Raw genomic sequence first — 24,088 nt, 5'->3', positions numbered from 1 at the left:
CATCGTGGAATAAGCTTTAAAAATGTATTTGCTGACATTTTGAAAATGTTACATAAGGAAAAAAAATAGCAGCTGGTTGTTTTCTGACACGTTTTTGAACTCTTCCCGACCTGTTTGAGAACAGAAAACCCGATTCCCACATCCTTTAATAATGCTTCACTTGCACGCGCTGTATACAAAAACAGCTGCCATTTGTCTGTAATGCATTTACCATATACCAAATGTAAAGATTATAAAGATATTTAAGCTTAGATTTGATAATAGAGTGTAAAAACTGTACATTCTGCAGAAAATATATTATGACACAATGCAGTGGTACCGTCCGACTCTTCTTTGGACAGAGTAAAACACATAGAAAGTAAACCCCCTCACTCTGATGTCATTGTTACACACTGTCCCAGAGTCATCTCTTTCAACATTCTCCTCTGTCTTCTGTTTTCACACTCCTCTTCTCTTTTTTTCCTGTTTCCTTTAAGGTCTCAGAGTTTCTTGGTAGAACCTCCTGATATCTTCTTCTCAGCGTGAGCCCATTTGGATCTGATGTTAACAGAAGACAAAGAAGAAGAATAACAACATACATTTATGTCAAACTGAAATGTAATTCGATTGTTAGTTGTGCGTGCGCGCGTGTGTGTGTGTGAGGGGGAGGGCGTATAGGATACAGGTTGTACAAGATCGATGAAAACATCTCATCATGTGTCACGGTGTCTGTTTGAACAATGGGTTTGACAAAGAACCCATGACTGGAAATCTTTCCACATTGTTTTATTTCAACTATTCTGTCACCAAAGTGGTAAATATGTAAATATGTAAATACATATTCAATAGGGCTGAGGTCGAGGCGGTTCTCAGAACATAATCTTGTCATGCTTGTCTGTTTCAAAAGTTCTGATGTGTGCTTGGGAAGTCACACCTCCAGTCACAGAATTAAGGTTGACTGACAGGTTTGACTGTGTGCCTTGTTAAAATGAATATTGTGTTCCTTTGCATAAGATCTAGGTGAATAAAATATGTTCTAAAAAGAATAGGAACAAGGCCCAATCCTAAGGGAACACCACTGGTAATTATGGATGTCTATTCTGAATAGATTCTCCAACACACAGCCAGTGACTATGGCTTATTGCTGTTTTCTTCAGACATGACAAGAAATGGAAAAGTCAAAAAATAAATGTGTAACTACCTGGATGCTTACTAAAGCCAAGAGATGTCTTCTTGTTTGTTCTGGCAGCCCAAGGCAATCATGGAGTTCCTGTTTCTGGTAAGACATTTCGCTTGTTCTTCATCAGGCCTGCAAGGAAAATGTTCGGGGTTAACAGCAAAATCATAACAAAAGCTATCTGTTGCTGTTCATCCTCATATCACCAACCTTTAAAAAACAAATTTCACTTGAACTCTTATCATCTGCACAAGAACTCGGCTGAAAGCTGCTAATGAATTTGTTGTATAAATGCCCAACTAAAATGTAGTGAACTGCTCTTTGATTTGGCATCCCTCCTGCTGTGATGCATGACTTAGCAGGCGGATGCTGCCCTTTCTAATGAATCCTGCACTGCAGCTATGTCTCACCAGGCTGAAATACTCCTCTGAGCATACCTAAAGTCTGACTCGCTGACCCCGTCCTTTGGTTCTCTGAGTTTGGACTGAATTCCAGGCAGGAGAGAGAGTGGCAGCAGCCCTCCCACCCTCTATGAGACTTCTTTGCTGTACAAGCTTTAAAGTAAAGTTCACATTTACTGCAACTTCTGGCCTCGCAAGGAAAAATTAAGCTAATAGCTTCTTTTATCTCCACCTGCCAGGAAGTTGTCAATCTCTGTTCGCAGCCCACAAGTAGCTGAATGCCTTTCGTCCTCCCATGCCTTCTTCCATTAACTGCGGTCAAATGACACACATTCCTCCTGCTTTTTTTTAAACTGTTTTTCTTTTAGCAAACAAAGGAAATAAGCACATTTTTTAAGGGGATTTCAGCAGCTGCTAGTCATGTCGGAGAAATATTGAATTCAAAATAAAAAAATACTAAGGCAAAATTATGTGGACTTTTGTTGTGGGAAAAAAAAACACACAGTTGTAGCTGCATTATCACTTTCTTTTAGAATGTTTGAAGGTACAGCAGTTAGCATTTCAGTGTCCGATGGTAAAATGAACAGCAGGACAGCCATCTTCACAGGTTACTCAGAACAGAATGCAGAAAGTCGTCATATTCTGCACAATAAACACATTTATTTCAAAGCAATAGCTAATTTATCTGGTGCTTATGGTATAGTTATTTCTAATTCAGTTTGAAAAATACTTGATGATCCCAAAGAGAAATGATCGGTTTCTGTAATGCAAAGAGTTGTTGTAGATGTTAGTGGTTGTGGGCAGGAAGGGCGTCCTGTAGCAGTCAGTATACAGTCAAAAGTCTCTGACTGAAGACGTTTGAATGAAGAAAGTGGTCAAAGTCGTCTGTAATGTTCTTCGTTTCATCAAGAATTCTTCTTTGCATCATAATCTCTAGAGTTTCTAGAGCAGTCTCCCAGAACCAGAATCGGTGTTTGTTGAGCGTTTTTTAGTACCTGGCTCTGGTGCTGCTGTCCCAACAGATGATGGTAGAACAGATTACACTCTCCACAACCATTTCATAGAGGATACAATCACTGAGGGACTGAAGTTTTGGTAACACCTTATTTGACGGGGTGTGCATAAGACTGTCATGACACTGTCATAAACATGAAGGAGTCTTTATGAATGTTTATGACTGTTGTCATGAAGTGTCATTCAGTAAATAATGACACTTTTAATGCAAAGTTGCTTTAAAAGTTGCATTGAAAGTCCATTAAAAGTGCCAACTCTGCATTAAAGTGTCATTATTTTTAAAAATCATGCAAAGTGCTACTTGTGTTTTAATGTCTCCATCCATCCATTATCTTACACGCTTATCCTTTGTAGGGTAGGGAGGGCTATTACTTCACAGTTTGGACAGAACAATGTGTTGTTTTAATGTCTCATATACAGTTACAATCAGAGGACAAATCAGAGTTTTAGGTACATATAAGCAGGTCACAGAGACACAACAGCCATAAAGAGTGCAGTAAATATTCCTCACCTGAAGAGCTGAGGACAAGACAACTTTAGTGAAGCAGATGTCAGTCCCAGCCCGCTATGGTTCTTCCCTTTACTTTTTCTCACAAGGTCCTTGACTCGGCCCCACATGTAGTTTTCACTGAGCTGTACATTAAGACACACAACAGAAGGACAGCTGACTTTAAATGTGCTTTAGCTAACCACTGGCCATACAGCTGCAGCTTGTTTCTAGTCCTAATTCTTCATTAAAATAGACTTTTTCAGCTTTATATCATGCTATAATGTTATTCCTTCATCAACAACAAGAAGCAGGAATGTTGCCTTGATTCTTTCATACATGTTTTAGAAATCCTTTAATTTCCAAAGGCAACCATTCATCTGATTTCCACCTTTGATAATGAAGCTCCTACTCAGAGCTGAGGTTACTAAGTGTCCAAGCTTCCTCACAGAGCAACCCTCCCCCGCGACTCCCCCACTCAGCTCCTTCAGACTAGCCAGCAGCAATTAGCAAACACCTGGTGGAACTGTGTGCCTGCTGACTAAGCACGTTATACAAGCTACTTCTCAGTTAAACATAGGTAAAAACGTTGTTAAAGGGTCAATAGAGGCATCATGTTATGATGACTTCCTGAAGGCGGAGTTTGAGAAGGAGCAGGTGGTTTTAAAGAGACAGAGGCCCCATTTTATTTTGAAGTCATATGTCTTAAGTCATAACTGACAATACACCCTGTGTATATATATATATATATATCAAACATCAAAAACAACATCAAGAGTTGCGTCTGTGATCTGTTTACATGCACACTCACGCGGCCCGTCGGAGGACTCCTCCTTTCTGTGCTGTCTCCATGGAGATGGGGCTCCCTCTCGGCGTAGCTCCTTCGGTTTTGGCTTCTCCTCCATTCTGGGGTGGCTGGCAAATCGTCACTACTCATGCCTGAAGTATTAATCACAGATAAGACACTTCTGTTACTGACTCTTCTAATTGTCATCCCACGCCATCAGGGAAACACTGCAACAAAAAAAAATTAACAGTCTAACAAATAATAATAACAATAGCAATAATAATACTTTATTTGTACAGCACTTTTAAAGTTTTAGACAAATGTTCAAATATTAAAGCCTTTTGATAAAAGTAAGTAACCTGAGTCAAGTTCCAGAGGTCATTAAGGTCAACCAGCCCCCCCCCACCACCACCTTCTTCAAATCAAATAAAACTGATGTCAATCAACTTGTCTATGTTTTTGCTGCTTTGGCTTTGAAAATATTAATGAAATTTTAAAGGTAATTTTGATTTTGTAAAAGTGTGTGTGTGGAGGGAGCTGGGGGGGCTGGTTGATCTTTTGACCTTCAAACTTTCATTAATATTTTCAAAGCTAAAGCAGCACAACAAACATAATTGCTGCACAAACGTAGTCGAGTTGATTGACATCAATTTTGTCTGATTTGAAGAAGGTGGGGGCTGGGCCTGGTTGACCTTTAATGACCTCTGGAACCATTTCTTAATATCTTTCAAATGAAACAAACAAAAACTTTTGCTGCACAAACGTTTGACACCATTTTTATCTGATTTGAAAAAGGTGGGGGAGGCGACTTCACTCAGTCAGGTAAGTAAGTGTTAACTAATGATTTTAACAGAAGACAATGAAGAGGCCTGTGTAATATTTAGAGGAACAGCATTCCTTCCTCCGCCTGTCACACATCGAGCTCTGGGAGAGCAAAGTGGTAGCTAGAGTCATGAATTATGAGCTCTTTTTTTATGTGATACCTGGCCATGCATCCTCTGAGCGGCTTCGCCCTCAGATGACTCCACTCTGAGATAATCAGGGTGGACTGCAGAAACAGCTGTCTGGGTTTTGTTAGAAGCTGCTTTGTGTGAGTTGAGAAGGAAGGGATCAGTGTGAAGGATAGAGGCTAAAGGATACCTGCAGACATATTCTCCCCCACATCCATGTAGACACAGCTACTCCTAAATCAGTTTCAGTCAAACATGGCATTGGCTGAGATAAAGTAATGGAATCATTGTGCAACAACAGCTTGCAGCGCTCTGCTTATGGCTTTTCATAAGGAGACTCGTAACATAACTGGAATCTAGCCAAGAAAAAAATAAAATAAAATTACACCTTCACTTAAGAATCTCAAAAAGATTCATTATAAAGCAAGCAGGTAAAATTCAGTCCAGTCTGCTACATTTGGACTCAGTAGATTATAAAATTTGTAATTAATTAGCAAAAAAAAAGAGTTTAACTGAACTGCTTTATAATTTGAAATTGTACTGTAATTATTATTTATTTTTTATTTTATTTTATTTTATTTGCATGTTGCCTTGAGATGATATTTGTTGTGAATTGGCGCTATTAAATTATTTGGTGTAAGGTTTATTCCACTAATTCGCTGTTTTTACTGACATCAGTTCCTGACCAGGATGTGTTCTCAGGTTACCTTTCCTGGCTGACAGCAGCGGGTGCCGGCTGACCTCCGGGATGGTGGACAGATCAGAGGAAGTACCACTCGGAGACAGAAAGTCACTTTTCGACTGCCAATTCTGGAAGGCCAACATGGCAGAGCCACAGCTGCAATACCGCTGGAAACACTCCTGTATAAACACAACACACACACACACACACACACACACACACACACACACACACACACACACACACACACACACACACACACACACACACACACACACACACACAAACATACACATAGTGAGATAGGAAGAATAACTTAGAATAACTGAGCTTCTCTTCCCTCAGAGCTTGGTAGGTCTCATATGCAAAATAGAACTACTTTGTCCATTTAAGTTTAAAAACTAGAGGAGCACCGATTTATCAAAAGATCGGTCAGTACTTACATGTGAAGCTAATCTTATCCACTGATCTTATCTACCTCAACAAAGGTCTAAATATCAACCACTGTCCTGAGAGGTTTGACCGGTAGACTGGCCCACCAGGTCATGTCTGCAGGTTTGTAGTTAACAATAGTCACCCAACTCAACAACTTTCCTTGCTGTATATCAGGATGACGACATTTCAGAGGAAAAAGAAATTGGTATCAGCTAAGGTCGGAATCGATTAGGCTTTTTAAATATCGGTAAAAGGCGATAGGCCAGAAAACTGCAATCAGTACACCTCTAATCAAAGCTATATGCATATTTTCATTTACATGTGATTTAGCATATAGGGAGTGTTGAAAAAACTGTTTAAAGCTCAACATATTTAGATTTAAATTTTTATAAAAACATGGGACTAAAAGAAAAATTTTGTCCAAATCAAAACACTTTGATTGCCCAAAACAATCAAAGTAGGCTCAGTAGTTTTCTTTCCAAACACCATGAAAAACTTAGACGTTATTGAAGTTTATCTTTTATTGAGAATCACTGAAACAAATTAATACTGTTTTTCTTTTTCTTCTACTAAAGGCTAAGTACCGTAAAATTCATCCATTCATTATTCAACATGCAAACTTCATGCATGGAGACCCTGGACCGGGATTCAAACCCAGCCTGAGAGGAATCAGAGAACATTCACACACCTCCTTGGTCTTTGTCATCCTGCTGTCCCTCTGCAGGCTGCAGACCTGCCTTCGCAGACGAAGGTTTACCTCCTGCAGACGAGCGATTTTTTCGAGCAGCTGGCAGATGTGCTCCAGGTAAACCAAACCCGAGCCCAGAGGACTGGGTCTCTGTTGTTGGGCCTGCAGAAACAGAATGTGTGCACATCAGACGAGATCACAGACAACCACAAGAAGACATGAAAGGAGGGGATTGGAAATGGATCGACTGCTCCCAGCCACAGAGAAGTAAACATAGAAGAAGACAGAGCATTTATGGTTTTACAGCACACAGGACCATTTCGCTCCATCCATCTTCACATCAAATGTAAAAGGAAAGAAAGGAGTTTTAAGTCTTGTCTTATCAGCTCTTTTTTTATGGCCCGGGCCCGGAAGGGAAAGTAACATTTTTCACACCACCAGTTACAGTGCAGCGGAGTGCAGAAAGTTACAAATTGTTTATATCACTATAAATCTGGTTCCACAAGTTTTCAAAATTGTTTTTAGGTGAGAAATTAGACCTTTGTTTACCTTCCTTAAGCCTTGTCGTTCTGTTTATGTAACTTGTTGTACATATTATTGCAAAAATAGATAAATAAATAATAAAACAAAAAATAAACCAAATTCATGATTCCCGGTTAATTGGTTTTGTGAGTCCGCCATTTTTTTTCTCGTTGTAGTTTTGTTTCGTTATGCCAAAGTTGGAAGTTGACAAGTCAGAGTGTTCGATTCTAGAGTGTATTAACGCCCTTGATTCGTCACATCGCCCCCTGGTGTCAGAGCCTCTTAGAAGTGTCTGGTTAAATGTTGTTTTTCTCTGGAAGGCGCCCACAAAGTCCAGTTAAGGACGAGTGTGCTTCAGCAACCTCCGCCAGTAATTAAACAAAGCATTTTGACATTTTGTATTCCAGTGCAAAATGTCTAAATCTGCATAGAAATATGAAGAGAGAACACTAAACAACCTGTTTAGACAGTTTATCAGCAAAATCGCTGCTCTGGGAGTGAGTTTCACTTTAAATTAAAAAGTAAATTCCTTTTCTCTCAACTTTAAAAAATCTTCTCTTCATGGTGGTCGCACCAGCTGAACACAGGCACTCCAGGCGATAAGAGGAAATCATGAGCAAATATTTATCCAATTATCAACATTCCTAAATTTGACCCAACAAAAGCAGGATATGAGTTCAGGCTTCCTATGCTGATGGTGCTGAAGCTGGAGTTGTGTTGGGGTGACGTCACTCTTTTCTTTTGACCTACAAATACTTCCTGGATCACAAAGTTCTTAAACAAGAACATCTGCACATGTTGTGTTTTACAACGATGGGGCGCCTTCAAAAACATTTAAATGTTTGCAAAGGAAGCAGCCCTTCTGTTAAAAGCACTTTATCACACAGGATCTCATGTCTGATGACAGCCCAGAACCTCTTCTCTGTTCACAGACAAGTCTGTTTCTCAAGTGAATTTTCCCTAATAAACACAAGGTTGAAATAATACATTAGATTCAGATATATGAATCCATCCATCCATCCATCCATCCATCCATCCATCCATCCATCCATCCATCCATCCATCCATCCATCCATCCATCCATCCATCCATCCATCCATCCATCCATCCATCCATCCATCCATCCATCCATCCATCCATCCATCCATCTTCTTTCGCTTATCTGAGGTCGAGTCACGGGGGTATGAGCCTAAGTAAGGAGGCCCAGACTTCCTTCTTCTCAGCCACTTGTTCCAGCTCCTCCGAGAGAATCCCATGACGTTCCCAGGCCAGCAAAGAGACTTAGTCCCTCCAACATGTCCCGGGTCTTCCCCGGGGCCTTCTCCCAGTGGGACGTGCCTGGAACACCTCACCAGGGAGGCATCCAGGAGGCATCCTAACCAGATGCCCGAGCCACCTCAACTGGCTCCTCTCGACATGAAGGAGCAGCAGCTCTACTCTGAGTCCCTCCTGGATGACCGAGCTTCTCACCCTGTCTCTAAGAGAGAGCCCAGCCACCCTACGGAGAAAACTCATTTCAGCCGCTTGGATCTGTGACCTCTTTCTTTCAATCATGACCCAAAGCTCATGACCGTAAAGGAGGGTCGGAACGTAGATCGACCGGTAAATAAAGAGCTTCTCTTCACCACGACAGATTGGTGCATGGATATGAACACATTCTGCTGGTATCAAAGTTGTAGAGAAGATACAAACCTCTTGTGGTTATTGACAAACAAGCTCTGGCTTAATTCTGACTGGACACTGACTAGAATTAGTCCAGTTCACTTACATTGCTAGGGATTCTGTCATGGACCAGGTTTTATGATATTTTAAAACCATTCAGAAGGGTTTAGAAGTTTAGTAACACTAAGAATGAACATGATGAGTGTATAGTAACTTCTGACAAGGACTGTTTTTCCTGCCAGAAGATAAGGCAAAGTGAATGCGTGTGGGTCCGTAATTTGAGGAGTGTTGGGTCTCCCACCGGTCCTACTCATACTTCCTCAGAGACCACTGAGGGACCCACTGCTTGGAAGGAGAAATGGCATTAAGGAGGAGCGCCTTTTCTGTGCAAAATTAGCAATCCCACTGCAAACAAACAGACACACCCTGCTCTGCTTCCTCAAGCCTCCAGTTAATTGCGTTGAGTCATGGGGTAGTCGTTGACAGAACCTCTGAGGGGACCACCAGACCCAAAGCTGCAGCTCAGAGATTAGACAGGAAACAACCAGGATGAAGTAGGACACTTCACAATAAGTGCTTATCTTAATAAGTAAGATGTTATTCAAAATGACGAAAACACGCGTAGCACTGGGATTGCTGAAGATCACAGTACAGACACGCTGTATGCTGAAGCGCCAGTTAGACAACAACGAGGTAATACTATTACAATATTTTCTCACACTTTGTACCGTAAAGGAAATGCAGTCACAACACAGCTACTTGGTCAAGGTTTTAAACGTAAGCAACATGTGCAAAAGTTCAGTGGTAGTGCAGTCGTTTTCAACACATCTGAGGGATTATTTGCTTTTACTTACAGGCAGAAGTTTTGAAACTAGGAATGTTAAATTCTCACATTATATCAGCAACGTTATCTTTGGTAGACACACCAGTAACTCCTGTTTAATAACTATTCCAAATAATCTGAGTGAATTTATTTTTTGGTCCTTCTTCTTCTCTGAAGGCATTTTTTCTTAAAATATCTGCTTTAATCAGAAACATTGGTGTCCAAACTTTTGCAACTCGGGCCAGAATGCCAAAGTTGAAAATAATCAGGGGGCCATGTTGCTTTTCTGACTTGAAACGCAAAACAATTCCTTTTTTAAATACTCGTTAATTGATTAAACATGCAATATTTTAATGAAGCAAAGTGACAAATGTTTTGTCTTAATAAAAGGCAGACAGTGTCCAAACTTTATGGGTAATGTTTTTTAGTTTGTATGGTCTAGAAAATCTCTTATTTTGTTCCCAGCCACAAAAAGGAAAACTTTCTTAAAATAAAAATTATTAATAGAATAAATGTAGTCTTGTTTTAAGTAAAAAGTTGCTGGTTATAATGAAAATATTTGAACATAATTAAAATACTTTGTGCCTTCTGCTTCCCATTAAAGAAGAAATTAAATTGGTAAAGAATGAAATTCTTGTGCTAAAAATGTTAAAAAGTTCCTGGAGGGTGAAATTTGGAGCATTCTCATTTCTGATTTTTAAGAAATCCAAAGCAGTCGTTAAACATTAATTATGCTGCGAAACAAAACAGGCAGAATTTTTTACACACATGGATTCATTTAAATCTGTGGGACTCCTAAATTAATTACTAAATTATTTATACTTTATATGCGAACTGTTCTGTAAACAGTTCTTTATTATGCTTTTCCAATCTGTTCATAGGGCATAACTGTGTTTCAAAAATACAGACATGGAGAGAGAAGCCCTATTTTAAGCTTCATGTGTCAGCTAATTGAACCAAACCACATCTGGGCTTTATGTAGGCTCAGTTTGGGGAAGCTAGCAGAATCACTGACAGTATTGCTGCAAGTCAGAACGGAGCCCCGCTTGCTCAGGGCCCCCATTTCACAGCTTCTAACCCACTGTGTGATCTGCAGATCAGAGACGAAATAGTTAACGCCAACACCCTCAATCTATTTCAGTTGTTCCAAAACACACTCAGGAGTATAAAGAACATCTGTGGATCCCAGCTGGAAAGTGTCTTCTTAATTTGTTAAGCCTGGGAGGTCAATAAGTCAATAAAAGAAACAAACAAAAAAAACAGCCCTTAAACTAAGTTCAAACTAACCACATTGAAAATGAATGCCAAGACTGAGATAAACAAGTCCATATGACCACTGTTGCTGCCTGGCAGTGAGAAAAATATGCACTCAGTAATGCATCCAGATTTTGAGTTATGAAGCTTTCTGTGGTTTTATAATCTATTTATTCCCATTCTAAGAAATTCTATATGACTGAACACACAGTGGAAAGTGCAGTAACACTTTATTTGAAGGGGTGTTCATAAGACTGACATGACACTGTCATAAACATGACACCCGTTATGAGTCTTCATTCGATAAATAATGACACTTTTATTGCAAAGTTGCTTTACAGGTTGGATTAAAAGTCCATTAAAAGTGCTAACTTTGCATTATTTCATAAATTTATACACTTTAATGCAAAGTTGGCACTTTTAATGGACTTTTAATCCAACATGTAAAGCAACTTTGCATTAAAAGTGTCATTATTTACTGAATGACACTTCATGACAACAGTCATAGACATTCATAAAGGCTCCTTCATGTTCGTGACAGCGTCATGTCTTATGCACACCCCATCACATAAAGCGTTACCAAAAGTGCTTGAGTTTCTATTTTACTTTTAATTATCTGATGATGGGGGCCACTAAACATTCTGTACTAATCATTTTTTTCATAAGCCCCTCACCCCAACAGCAGCTGTCCCAGGGAGTTGCCTCTCTGGTGCCTCCTGGAAGCTATCAAAGAATTCTTATCTCTGTAAATATGTGAGTAATTTGAGATATTCAACACCTACTGGATACACCAGGATTGGCTGCCAACCTCAGGGCTCGGAAAATAAGGAGGGTTGAGAGAGGGAAAGGCCTACCGGTCATCAACAGTATCACTTGTCAAATCTCCAGTACCTCAACAAACTCAGTAAAGTGCTGCATCATACTCAGCTAACTGGCTCTGTCCGAGGGACCGATAGGTTCTCGTGTTTCACTTCGATCGATGTGAAGAAAGGCCTTCAAACTCGGCATTGTTTCAACTGCCTTCGCGACTCAGATGTTCTGTACCTTCTGTTAATAATCCTTCTCCAATCTGTCCCTCTCTGTGAAACAACAACGGGGATTCATGCGGAACGTTTGCTCACATTCTTCCCTGTAATAGCTGCTGGTAATGAAAGACGTCCTCACAGCCTTGCTGGGATGTTTTCAGGAACATCAAACAGTTGAACGTGACTGTGCAACTTCGACAGCTGCCAGGTGCTCTCCCACAGACCCATCCAGAGAGAGCCAGAGAACAGGCATCCCACAGAAAAACATGACATGATGACTCTGAGACCTCTGAATAAGAAGAGTTGGGCTGTTGTCACATAAGCAGTTCATCCACTTTAGAATATGAAGAGTTCCCATGACCTGGATAGATGGATGGATAAACAAATGAGGGTTTTCTTACCTCACTGAGCTTACAGCATGCGTCCATGTAGTCCTCCAGACTGTCCCTGGTGTCACTTCTCCTTAGAGACTCAACTTTTATATCCTCGTCTGTCTCATCCTTACATTGTGCTGATAAGAATTCGTCTGCAAGTTGTACGCTCTCTGAGCTGTTTTTATCATCTGACGAGATTTTATCATCACGTTGTTCTGATTTTTCACGAACATCTTCAGAGGTAAGTCCTGTAGCATCACTTTGGTCCATTTCCTCACATATGTACAGTTTCACTCTCACAACTGAAGGGTCAAAGTCCTCTCTGTCGGTGAACACGTCGTCTTGGGTGTCCACTGTTGAATTCGTGCTAGTCTTTAAGCAGTTTGCCTTCTTGGAGTTTTGGTACTTTGCAACTAGTGCATCGGGGGAGGAGGTAGAGTCGGAGTCCAGGTTACAGGAGTGACAGGAGGACTCTCGGCTGTGGACCGCAAAGCTCTTTTCTGAGCCTGTGGGGGTAGACGGAGAGTTGGCTCCGCTGGGCAGTTCCACTCCAGAGTCCTCGGATTCAAACTTGTACAGCCTGGAGAGATGAGAGTCCGAGAAAATGCCCGGTAGGTATCCGGTGCCAGAATCTGTCCGAGGCTTGTCTTCAGGATGGGAGTTTACTTCCGAGGCCTCGCCTGGGTCTGGAGTGTTGTGTTCAGAAACTGATGCTGCAGAGAGAGTGGAGACAGAGTCTTCTGCCGTCCGGAACTTTTCATTGAAGTTGTTTAAGAGCTTCATTTTAGTCAGCACAACGTCACTGTCCAGAACTGTGTTCCTGTCTCCTTTCCCTGGTAGGCAGAGACAGCAAAAAACATTATTTCTGCTACAGCTGAACAAAACCTCTTCAAATGTGTTCTCTGTTCTTATTTGTTCATTGAAATAACTAAAAAACACACACACAAAAATCACAGCAACCAAACATTTATTTGGAGAGCGACATGACTGTGTTCCAGTTTGAAAAACTATTGGAATTATTTAACTCTCATCAAGTAATTTAACTACTTCTACAAACTGATACTATGGCATTTCTCTGCACTTTATGAAATAACCACTACAAAAACATATCTACCACAAGTCTTAAGTCATATCAAGACATTTAAGTCCCTCGTCGAGTCCCAATCATCCCAGTCATTTGACTAAATATGTAATTTAATTTAATAATCATTTTAAATGTGTTTTTGTTGCCAGAACAAGCAGCAGAGATAAGGAACATGAAAAACATCAGGAAATGGTGCGCCGGTTTTGCTTTTTTACTGTAAATATTAACAAATCATTCATTGTGAACAGAGAAAATACTGGGAATGTTACCATGAGTCATTTTGGAAAGAAAATAAGAACCTCCGATGTGATTTTAGAGAAGACGTTTCATTGTTGGAATCTCTCTCGATATGTTTGTTATAAAAAGAGCCACTTCTGAGTAGTCGCGTTCATAGCAGTTGTTGGGCATTTGGGTTTTTCTTGCTCAAATCTTGTTCTGCTCACAGGAACCTACTCTGACTTTAACAACTACAAGCTATTTATACAAGATGCAGCAAAAACATCGAGATTTCTGCTTTTCACTAAAGCAGAAATACTCACAAATCCACTCCAGCCTGAAACTAAAACTTTCTTTACTGTTGTTGTCATTTATTCAGCAACCATCAATGGACGTCCGTGGATACCCGAGGGCACACCGAGGCGAATTATCAGTAAAAGTGACGTATGAACGCGTAGAAAATACATCCCACAATCCACAGAATTCAAGAGTGTTTATATTAAGACAGACATAGTGAACAGAAACTGCCTCCAAGTTTTGGCCTGCAGTGTACGGCAGCATGCAGGGATGGTATGGGGATAGTTTGGACTGTGGAAATAAGAGAATGACAATCTAATTCACTTTCATTCCCAGGATGTTTCCAGCAGAATTAATAAAATTAAGCACTAAAAAAAAAACAAAAACTCTAATCTTGTCTTCTGTTCTCTCCCGTCACACTTCCAATCACTGTTAGCCAATCAGCCCAGGTGCATTGTTCCACATTCCTTCTCCCAAACCCTTCTGCTGCTCTCACTATTTGCTGGTTCCTCCTGTTATTGTTGCTTCCCCGAAGATCCCCTGCTGTTCTTTTACCACAAATTCCCATTTTCATTTGGCCCTGGCTCCTTGTGTTTCCCGTGTTTTTGTAACTTTGTTTTTTCATCCATTTTTAATTATTTTTTTTTATTAAATACCAACAGTTACTCGATGCCTCTGCCTGCCACACATCATGACATTCCTGCCCAAAGCCATCACTTCACCCTCAATAATGATTCAATAAAGTGAGCAACAACATTTCATTTCCCTTTTGGGTTCAATGAATCATTCTCAATTTTAAGTGAGGTGATGAAAAACAGAAAACAATGATGGAATCTTCCCTGTTTTTGCAACGTGCGTGTTCGTACAGGACAAGAGTGTGGCGTTGACCGGACAGAACGTCTGAGCCAAGACGAATGACCGCCATGCAGAGAAAATATAGCTTTGAGCTCACCATCAGACGCAGAGCCATCTATTATCTGTTTTTATAATAGACGGCTCTGCCTCTTGTACTCGATGCTGAATTCAAAACTATATTTTCTTTGGATCCTCATAACATAAACTCATAACATAATCTCATTCAGACACTAGAAAAGGTGCAGTCTGAACTAAGTTTTTTTTCTTTCTCTCTCTCTTGCTTTGTCTGCCACATGTTGCTCCACAAAACTCCTGTTTCCTGTTTTTGCCCGATGATAGGAACAAAAACAAAAAAACAGCTGAATGATTGTATGTTTTTTAGGTTGGTACTTTAGCAGCTGGATTGTTGTTTTTCTTTTTCTTTTTCCAATGACCTCACTGGTCACATTGTGTGAAGTATCCAACATGTGTTTGTCTGTACTGTGGCAGAAATTAGTGTTTACCATCTGCTGATGGCCAAGCCGTAATGTACAGAGATTAACACGCAACAAAGATAGCTGCAGATACAAGACTCCAGCGTTAGAGAGACGTTGCCGTAAAGCTTTCTTTACTCTGGAACAAAAATTGATGTCAGTGCCTTGAAAAAAGGATTCACACTCGTTAAAATTGTCGGATATAAGAATGAGTTACTCTTGAAGCCAGACAAAGACTTTTGGAGCTTTTTCTGTCTTTCTGACATGAGATATCAAGACATGTCTGTTCTTGTGAAACCCCAGCAGACTGAGAAGGGGAGCAGGTTGCCTTTAATTACACGTTGAAGTCATCCGACCAGCCGGTCTGTGTAATCTGACTTCTCGTTATTGTGACACAATCCTCGTGTGTCCCTTCAATCCTTTTCGTGCGATCATCACCTGCTGCGCAGGTGTTCCCCTGATCTGGTCATGCTCATCCCTCACAAACGGCACACCAGGAGATATTCTGTCCTGTAATCGTGAGCACATGCTGACTCAGCTGAGTTCCAGTCATGCGTGTTTGACTGAGCTCCACACAACGTATATCATCAGAGACGGTCCGCCTGTCCCCCCTCCCAACCTGTCACCCCGACCCATCCTAAAGCCTGGCTTCTGCCTGAGAACATCAGTCTGCCGTTTCCCCCCTCAGATTCATTTCACATTCCAGACCGAAACTGGTGGATTCGGCACGGTTTAAGGAGCGGGTGGATTGACCTGTTGTCTTCTGCTGATGCCTCAGGTTCATACTTCATGAGAAAAACACTTCAATGATGCCTCCAGGGCTGGAGGTAAAACACACCCTTCGTAAAGGGGCTAAAAGGGGTCAGGAGGAGCTGGGAAAGAACCTGGCACTCAGGCTGGGAAAGTTAACTAAGCTCTAAGATAAATACCACAAGTCAAAACAGCATTAAATTAAACTAGTTAATATATATATATATATATATATATATATATATATATATATATATATATATATATATATATATATATATATATATATATATATATATATATATATATATATATATATATATATATATATATATATATTCAGTAGCAAAGTTAATGTACAATCATTCAAATACCCCAAAGTTAAAGGAATAAAGGTAAGAGGCAAAATAACCAATGTTTCTGGATGATTAATCGTCCCAGAAGTTATCGGGATTACCGATAATATTGTTGTTTTGAGACAATTTGCCACTAATATAATGACATAAATAAGTAATTCCACTAATTATACCTTTTAACAATATTCTCATACATGTCTGACAAACATGTATAAGAATACGTGTTTGTATTCCTCTGAGATTTAATGGAGATGACGATAAAAGTTATGGTTAATAAAAAGTGTCGGTCACTAATCAACAGCTGGTTGCTACAACACATCTGTTCAGCTAGGCTATTAAACTGAACCCAAGAATGTATTAGAATCATGTTCTAATACATCACAGCGGCACTCAGCATTAAATCAGCAGTAGTGGAGGTAGCAGTCTAAACCACGCTGTCAGCCACAGCTGCACCCCGACATGAGGTGTAGCTGGGATCATGAGAGTAATGTCATCAGCACTGAGGATGATAGCCAGACTCCCTCCCACTTATCAAAGTAAATGCACGACCCCAGCACTGCTCTGTCCTGCCAGACACCACTATGATAAGACAGGAATGTGCAGGAGCATTGTAGCTTCAGTCAAACACTCCTTGGGAATAATTCCCTCTAACAGCTCAAGAGGGAAGTAGCTCATCCCTCAAAGTAAAGGCCGAGACAATGCTGCCGCTGTTCTGCCAGCCACTAAATGTTTTTGGAGGACGCTCTTAGAGAAATTCTTGAAAACTAAACTTGTCATAGAACAGAAGCGCCGTCACAGGCGATTGTGTCAGGTTACAGTTTGGAAAAGGCCTCGACCGGCTTCTTCCTGTGTCCTGTTTGATTAGTGGTGGTTGATGGTGGGTCCAAATGCAGAACAGCAGAGGCACTGAGTAGATCGAGATATTTAATGAAAATCTTTTTAAAAAAACAAGACATACGGAAACCACAGGGAGCCAGGGCAGAACAAAAACCATAAATCCAAGAGAGAAAGCCAGCAAGGAGACAAGGAGAGAAATAGGAGCTACCAGCCAGGAGTGAATGAAGGAGGTGTGATTAAATACTGGGAGAGTAAATGATGGAACAATGGATCTGGGCTGATGAGTTAACGGGCTGCAGAAGGAAGGCTGACCAGAGGGAGAGAGGGAAAGAGGAAGAGGAAGTGACACAGGCGGTGAGGGAAAGAATAATGGGGACTAGGAAATGAATCTAACAAAAATAATGACAGAAAAACATTTAATAAAACTAAAGAACCTAAGAAAGGACGAGACACAAGAAACAAACAGAACTAGAATCACTAGCAAGAAACTGAAGTAACAAGGCAGAACTAATAGAGACAAGAAGCTAAGGAGCATAAATGATCACAAAACCAAATAAACCTGAGATCCTAACACCCTGAATGTGATCTGCGATGAAAACAACGATGGAGACACAGGAGTTGTCCTCACAGCTGCACCGTACGCAGCCGTCCGCACAATAGCCCTTTCTTCTTGCTCTAAGAAACACGGCAAACAATGTGTCTGCTGTGGAGCAGAGCAAAGGGGCTCCCGATCGGCGGAAACAATGAGCAGATTTACTACGCCTCCCACTGCAAGGCATCTGTGGGATTTGCTCTGCAGCAGGTGTGGGGGGGCTCCTACTGTAAATAAGCTGACAGTGATATCTGAGTGGGGCTCAGCTGCGGAATGCAGAGCAACCTGACGCCGTGATAAGAAACCTCGGTGTGCTGCTGCTCACTTTTCACACAAACCACGGCTGCTTTGATTTTGTTGGATCTTTAGTTGCCCAGGTGAGACGATGAAGAGCTACCTCTAAGTTACAGCACCGACCCAGGCAACAGGCAGCAGTAAAAATAAGTCAGTACAAATCTCATAAATTACTAGGTCACAGAAGGAAACAGGTGCACTGATCAGAATCTGTCGTTTGCAATGAATTGTTGGAAGTAAACATTGGGATGAAAATATGAAGATTTCAAGATTTCAAGCTCAAACTGCTTCTAGCAATGGAAAACCATGAAAGGTTCTGTTTTATGAATGCAACCTGGTTTTATAACACGCCCCACAAATTCGCCTTCGACATAAAACTGAAACTGAACTAAAGTTTTGCAAATGAAGCCTCAAGTCTGAGCTGCAGCCTTGTGTGTGTGTGTGTGTGTGTGTGTGGGTGTGTGTGTGTGTGTGTGTGAGAAAGAAGTTAGCGGTTTGTCGGTACTCTACAGCCTCGAAGCAGCAAAAGTCTACGCTGCCTTTCAATGGTTAAAGCATGAAATGCTAAATCAGCTTATCAGTAGAATTTCATCTGGAAGAACTTGAGTGCAGACTAATTGGTTTTCGACTTCCTTACACTTAACACTTCAAACTGGGACTTGGTCGTTCTCTGGCCTCTCTGTGTGATTTCTGAAAGGACACAAATTCAACCCACTGCTGCTCCTGTTTGGAGCTGCTAAGTGAGGTCGATATGAACGGGGGGAAAATTGATACGCCTTAATATCAGGCGTATCAATTTTCTGAATTTTGGGAGATCGGTGATCGGCCGATACTTACACGTGAAGCCAAACTTATCTACCGTGGCAAAAGTCTAAACATCGACTGCAGAAAACTGCGATCAGTGCATCCCTTCTGGATACCATCCTGTAAACAACCATTTCTATGCATAGAGGACAATATTGGCCCAGCTTGAGTTCTAACCCTCCTCATGTCCCGCTTCACTCCACATCCAGGTGGCTTAATTTCTTAAAGCTCAAACCAGTTCAGAACAGGATTTTCAGTCATTCTGTTGAGTATCTGCTGCTGTTGGTCACTGATGACTCAGTTTGGACCAAAACCTCAGCTGTTGGACTCACAGTTGGAGGGAATTCACGGTCTAATTAAAGCCTTGGAAGGTGTCAAACCAGCCCAGATCATCTCCCTCCACCGCCGTACTTGATATGTGTTTGTGCTGACATGCTATATTTGGTTTTTGTTAACTGAACATGTTTACCAAAGACTGTAGAGTCTAAGTTGGGTCCCTTTACTGGGACATCTGCTTACTGGGATGATTTCCAGCTGTGTTAAATATGAGTAATCTTCAACTTATGTGTGTGGGGTAACCTGTACGCAGCAACAAACTCCTACTGTCATCCAGGAGTTAACATGTACCAATGAGTCAATAGTGGCTGCTACCTGCCCCCTGATAAATCAGACAGTATGACAGAAAACATCTGGCTGCAGGTTGTTAAAGCTCTGACAGACTCGGGTGAATCTCTGTCTTCCCTGCATACTTTTTGTCTGTGACGTTTGATGCCGTCGTCCTCCAGATCGTCCGTCCCTTCCTGTCCCACTAAGGAGGAGGAATCCACATCTGTTTTTCTTTTTTGTTATATTGTGGCAACCACCTCACAAACTGTGCTTGCAGCTCACAGTTTTCATGGGAGTAGGAATAAAAAAAGAGGAGGCAAGAGAAGTTTTTATGACCGCCAATCTGCTTTTAAAGGATTTCCGTGGAAACAATAGGAGCGAAAATCCCGAGACTCTCTTCAGACTGCGTCTTATGAATAAAAGAAAAGCTGCTGATCTCAGTCGACTACATCACTGAGTCCACATAAGTTCTTAGTCATCTTTAAAAACAAGAGCAACAAAGGCACCGCAGGGTGCTAATCGTGTTTACTGAGACATTACAGAGCTCAGAGAGGATGAGTCTGCAGGTAGTTTAGGATCATGACGAAAGAAATAAAATGAACTCCCTTTAAGGAATTATGACTGTAAAGACATATCTCTGAGGAAGGAATCGAAAGATTATTTTACCTTTTCTCCAAGGAGCCAGAATTGAGAAAGATCTCTGCCAGCTGATGACCAGCCCAGCCTTTTTCCTTTTCATACTCATGTTGCTAAAGGACTTGCTTTTGTAAAAAAAAAAAAAAAAAAAAAAGAAATACAATAAATAAATAAATAATCAAATTTTAGATGGAAAAAAAAAAAAGAAAAAAAGATGAAATTTTCTCAGATATTCCTCATTGGGCTTCAGCTGTGGAAGAAAGGCGTCTCCTTCAGTGAGGAGGCTGGTTGCTGGAATGCCAGGAGCGGCTCGGTGATCTGTGGCTGGGAGTGGGAGCAGCCCTTCAGCTGAGCTGCACAGAGGGGGGCAGGACTCCGGCAGCCGGCAGGAGGAGGGAACATCTCTGAACAGCACCGACTTCTCTTCAGCCCAAAAGAGGAACGGAAGAAATCAAAAATAAATCTTTTCACTTGAGTTGCTGTTGTGAGGGCATCCAGGCACCTCTGGCACATTTTTGGAGGCTTTCTAGCTCCGTAAACACGTAGAAGATAATAGAGCACAACAGGAAACATGTCTAACCCACTAAATAGGTTTATTACTTTAGCTGTCAGAGGAATTTCATCCTTTTATTACTCTTGGAAGGATTCTACCACAAGCCCTTCCTCTTCTCCTCTACCTCCTCTCTCAGCCTCCATAGCGCCCTCCTCTGTCACGTCAATCCTCTTCACCATGGCCCTGTCCCGATAGTTCTCATGTCACACTTCCGTCAACTTTGTAACTGGCAGCCATCTTGGTAGGCAGTTGATATGGAGTTGCTGTGACAACAACAAAGCCACAAGCTTAGAACTAGCTCTTGCCTCCCTCATTCCTAATCTACAAACAGCGTACGTATTCTTCGTGTTCTCTAGGTAGTTAACTACATTGTAGTGGGAGATCGGCAGCAGTTTGTCCACATCGTCTGACGTGTTTTTCGTTGCCGTCTGATACGAATCAATCCTGACAGTTTTGTTCATGCATCTTTATCTTTCACAACGGTGAAGAGTGTCTTTCTGCTCTCGCCTTCTAAAGGTGCCGCAGATCACTTCTGCTTCAGACTTGTGGGAACTATATGTTCTAAGTTCTGGTCTTTTGCCCCGCCCCCTTTGCGTCCTCGTCCCCACTTCAGCTGAAGTCCGCTTCAGCTTCAGCAAAGTGTTTTACCCACAATTCATCGATTCATTTGATATTTTGAATTAAAAGCATCAGAATATATCAATATTCACAGAGCTAGCTGTATCTGTTGCAACAAAAAAAAATCAGCTTTCAAATGTAAAGTATTGAAATTATTTTTGTTTTAATACTGTGCGTGTGAATATCAGATGTTGCTTTCCTCTAAATGAATTCCTTGTAACATTTATTACTGTTGTTTCACATACAGACACTTGCTGACTAAACCAACATAGCAATGTGACCTTTTCAACATTTTGTTGCAATACAATCTCTCACAGCAGTGTGTGTATTTTACTTATCAGTTTTCCAACACAAAGTAGAATGGAAGATAATACGCAGGTCTCATTGTTATTTTAGCTATAAAACTCTGACAAGAGTGACGTCCATTTTCTTTTCTTTTCTTCTCTTTTTTCTACGTGACAAACCGCCTGTATGGCACTACAAGACAACACTGGAAATCTGCTTAGAGACATGTGACGTCTGAATGCTATTGGCTAAGCTGAATTTTATTGAGAAGTAATAAAAGGGTCTGAATGCATATGCTCAGATTTTCACTTTTGTATTTGATTTTTTTTTTCTAAAAATCACAATTTTCCTTTGTAGTTACTACTTTTGCTGGCCTGTCGCATGAATAAATAAAATGTTCTAAAGTTTGTGGTGAAAACAACAAGTTTAAGGGGTGCAAATACTTTTGCGAGGCTCTGTATTGTCAGCTGCATCCTTCAGGCCTAATTTTGTATTTTTGTAGCTCAGTTGGGATAAATCCTGATGTTACCTACAGGTTAAGCCATGTGCTTTTCTTTCTGTCCACACCCAGTTAGTGTGTCTCTGAGCAACTGATGTGAAATATTTGAACAGCAGCGGGGGGAGAGCGAGCAGCAGTGCTGTCTTTAATTACCAGCCATGGGGCAACACTGAACTATACAGCTCAGATATTGTGATAAAGACTTCATCACAATAGTATTTCTTTCAGTTCCACTTTCAGTTCCACACACACACAGGTTGCACTTTTTTTCACCCCTGCATTGTTATAATACTTGGCTTGATGTTATCTAAATATCAGATTTCTTCAAAAATATTAACTCTATAATGGAGGTCAAACCTTTTGGTAACTTTTTTTCCCTACACAGCGTTCATCTTCTTCCTGGAACACGAACACTAAACGGAGTAATGAATTTGAGACACTTCCACATTCTCCGTCCAACATCACTCTGATACGGCCTCCTGAATCCACGTCCTTCAACCCTTTTACTTTTCACAACTATTTTCTGAAGAACCTTCTAGGTTCTGAGACCAAAACTTTCCAACGAAGGCCGCGGGCGGTAGGTACAGGTAACCACCTGTTACTGTTTGCATGCACTTCTGACTTGATTGTATGAAAAAATATATTATTCCTTATAAAAATATAGACTAAATAGTTAGTAAAAATCTCATACAACTTAACTGAAAACAAAAGTTAACTTAAACTGATGTTTCAAGTTCAAAAAGTGGTAAAAAGTTTTTTTTTTTTTTTTACAAAAAAGAAGGTGCTCTGCTCAGCTGAAACCAGAACTAAACAGACCCATAAACCTACGTATAAATTACCTATGACCTATAAATTAAGTGGCTCAAAACCAACACTGCACATCACCCTGAACGCATCATTCCCATCTTGTTTGGATCCTTTGGTTGTTTTGAGGCTCATTTGTTATTCTGTGTTCTTGCTCAGGGATGGTCTAGGGAAATGAATGACAATCTCATTCACTTTCAGTCACAGGATGTTTTCAACAGAATTAATGAAATTAGGCTCTACCAGTTGTAAAAAAAAAAAAATCTAATTTTGTCTTCTACTCTCTCCCCTCACACCTGCAATCAGTCAGCCAATCAGCCCAAGTCCATTGTTTCACATTTCCTCTCCCATGACTTAAGCACTTCTGCTTCTGTCACTCTTTGCTGGATCCTCCTGTTAAATCCCATTATCTCCCCATCGTTATTTTTGGATTTCTGTATTTTTTTTCTTACTAAAATATTCTTCACTTGCAAGCTGCCTCTTGGCATTTGGGTCCACACTGACACATCTTCAAACATAGTGGAGGCAGCACCATGCTGTAGGGATGGGGTTTTTTATTCATTATGGGCAGGGATACTGGTCAGAGTTGATGGAAGAAAACCTACTGGAGGTGGTTCGCCCTCCAGCAGGACCACCACACCATGAACATTAAGCAAGAGACACAACTGGGTGGTTTGGATCAAAGTCCAGACAAAATTCCAACTGGAAATCAGTGGAAACACTGAAGTTTGCAGCTGTTCCTCATCCAGTCTGACTGAACTTAAGGCTACTTTAGGAAGAAGAATGAGAAGAAATGCATCTGGAGTCTTCAGTCAGGAATGAGTGCTAGAGGCATTACCTCTAAAGGCATTTATTACCTCTAATGCCGCCAAAACAATTTTGGAGAAATTTTGTTGAATTTAAATTTGTGGATTTTTATGATGCTGATTTTATCCTTAATTTAGTTGCACTGTGTAGCACTTTGAGATTTTTGCTAATGAAAAGTGCGGTACAATTTAAATTGATCATAATTTTTTTCTTCTTTCTTTGCTGGCATCCACTGAGTCCATGGAGAACTGGCTTGGAGAAAATTCACAATAACTTTATCCCGACCTTTGTTTCCAATAATCACTCAGGTTTTATGCAGTGCAATCATTCCATCTTGGAAATAGAAATCTTCAAAATAATAGTTAACAGTTAAGTTCTGACCGTAGTGTAATGATGGGCTGCTCATCTTGGTAATCCTTCCACTCAAAACTGTTTCTTGTACACAATTTGGCTTAGATGATC

At 40.7% G+C, this 24,088-nt stretch overlaps 1 protein-coding gene across 2 annotated transcripts; it reads right to left on the bottom strand.

The window, feature by feature from the left end:
• On the bottom strand, positions 1-20,799 carry LOC106931903 (uncharacterized). 2 transcript variants are annotated; one of them, XM_088013069.1, is made up of 8 exons: positions 20,091-20,799; positions 12,288-13,093; positions 6,601-6,762; positions 5,503-5,656; positions 3,870-3,997; positions 3,083-3,204; positions 1,193-1,288; positions 1-537 (listed from the first exon to the last, which is right to left on the bottom strand). In XM_088013069.1, coding segments are annotated over exons 1-8 (1,548 nt in total). In that variant the 5' UTR covers positions 20,170-20,799; the 3' UTR covers positions 1-536. The 2 variants fall into 2 exon arrangements, with proteins under 2 accessions (XP_087869195.1, XP_014865767.2); XM_015010281.2 differs by having other exon boundaries at positions 1,181-1,288; positions 20,091-20,796.
• Between the last annotated feature and the right edge of the window lie 3,289 nt (positions 20,800-24,088).

This window comes from Poecilia mexicana, unplaced genomic scaffold (assembly GCF_051168715.1).
Source record: "Poecilia mexicana isolate PSO_F unplaced genomic scaffold, ASM5116871v1 scaffold_15, whole genome shotgun sequence".
Lineage (NCBI taxonomy): Eukaryota > Metazoa > Chordata > Actinopteri > Cyprinodontiformes > Poeciliidae > Poecilia > Poecilia mexicana.
This window is presented reverse-complemented; position numbering and strand designations above follow the sequence as displayed.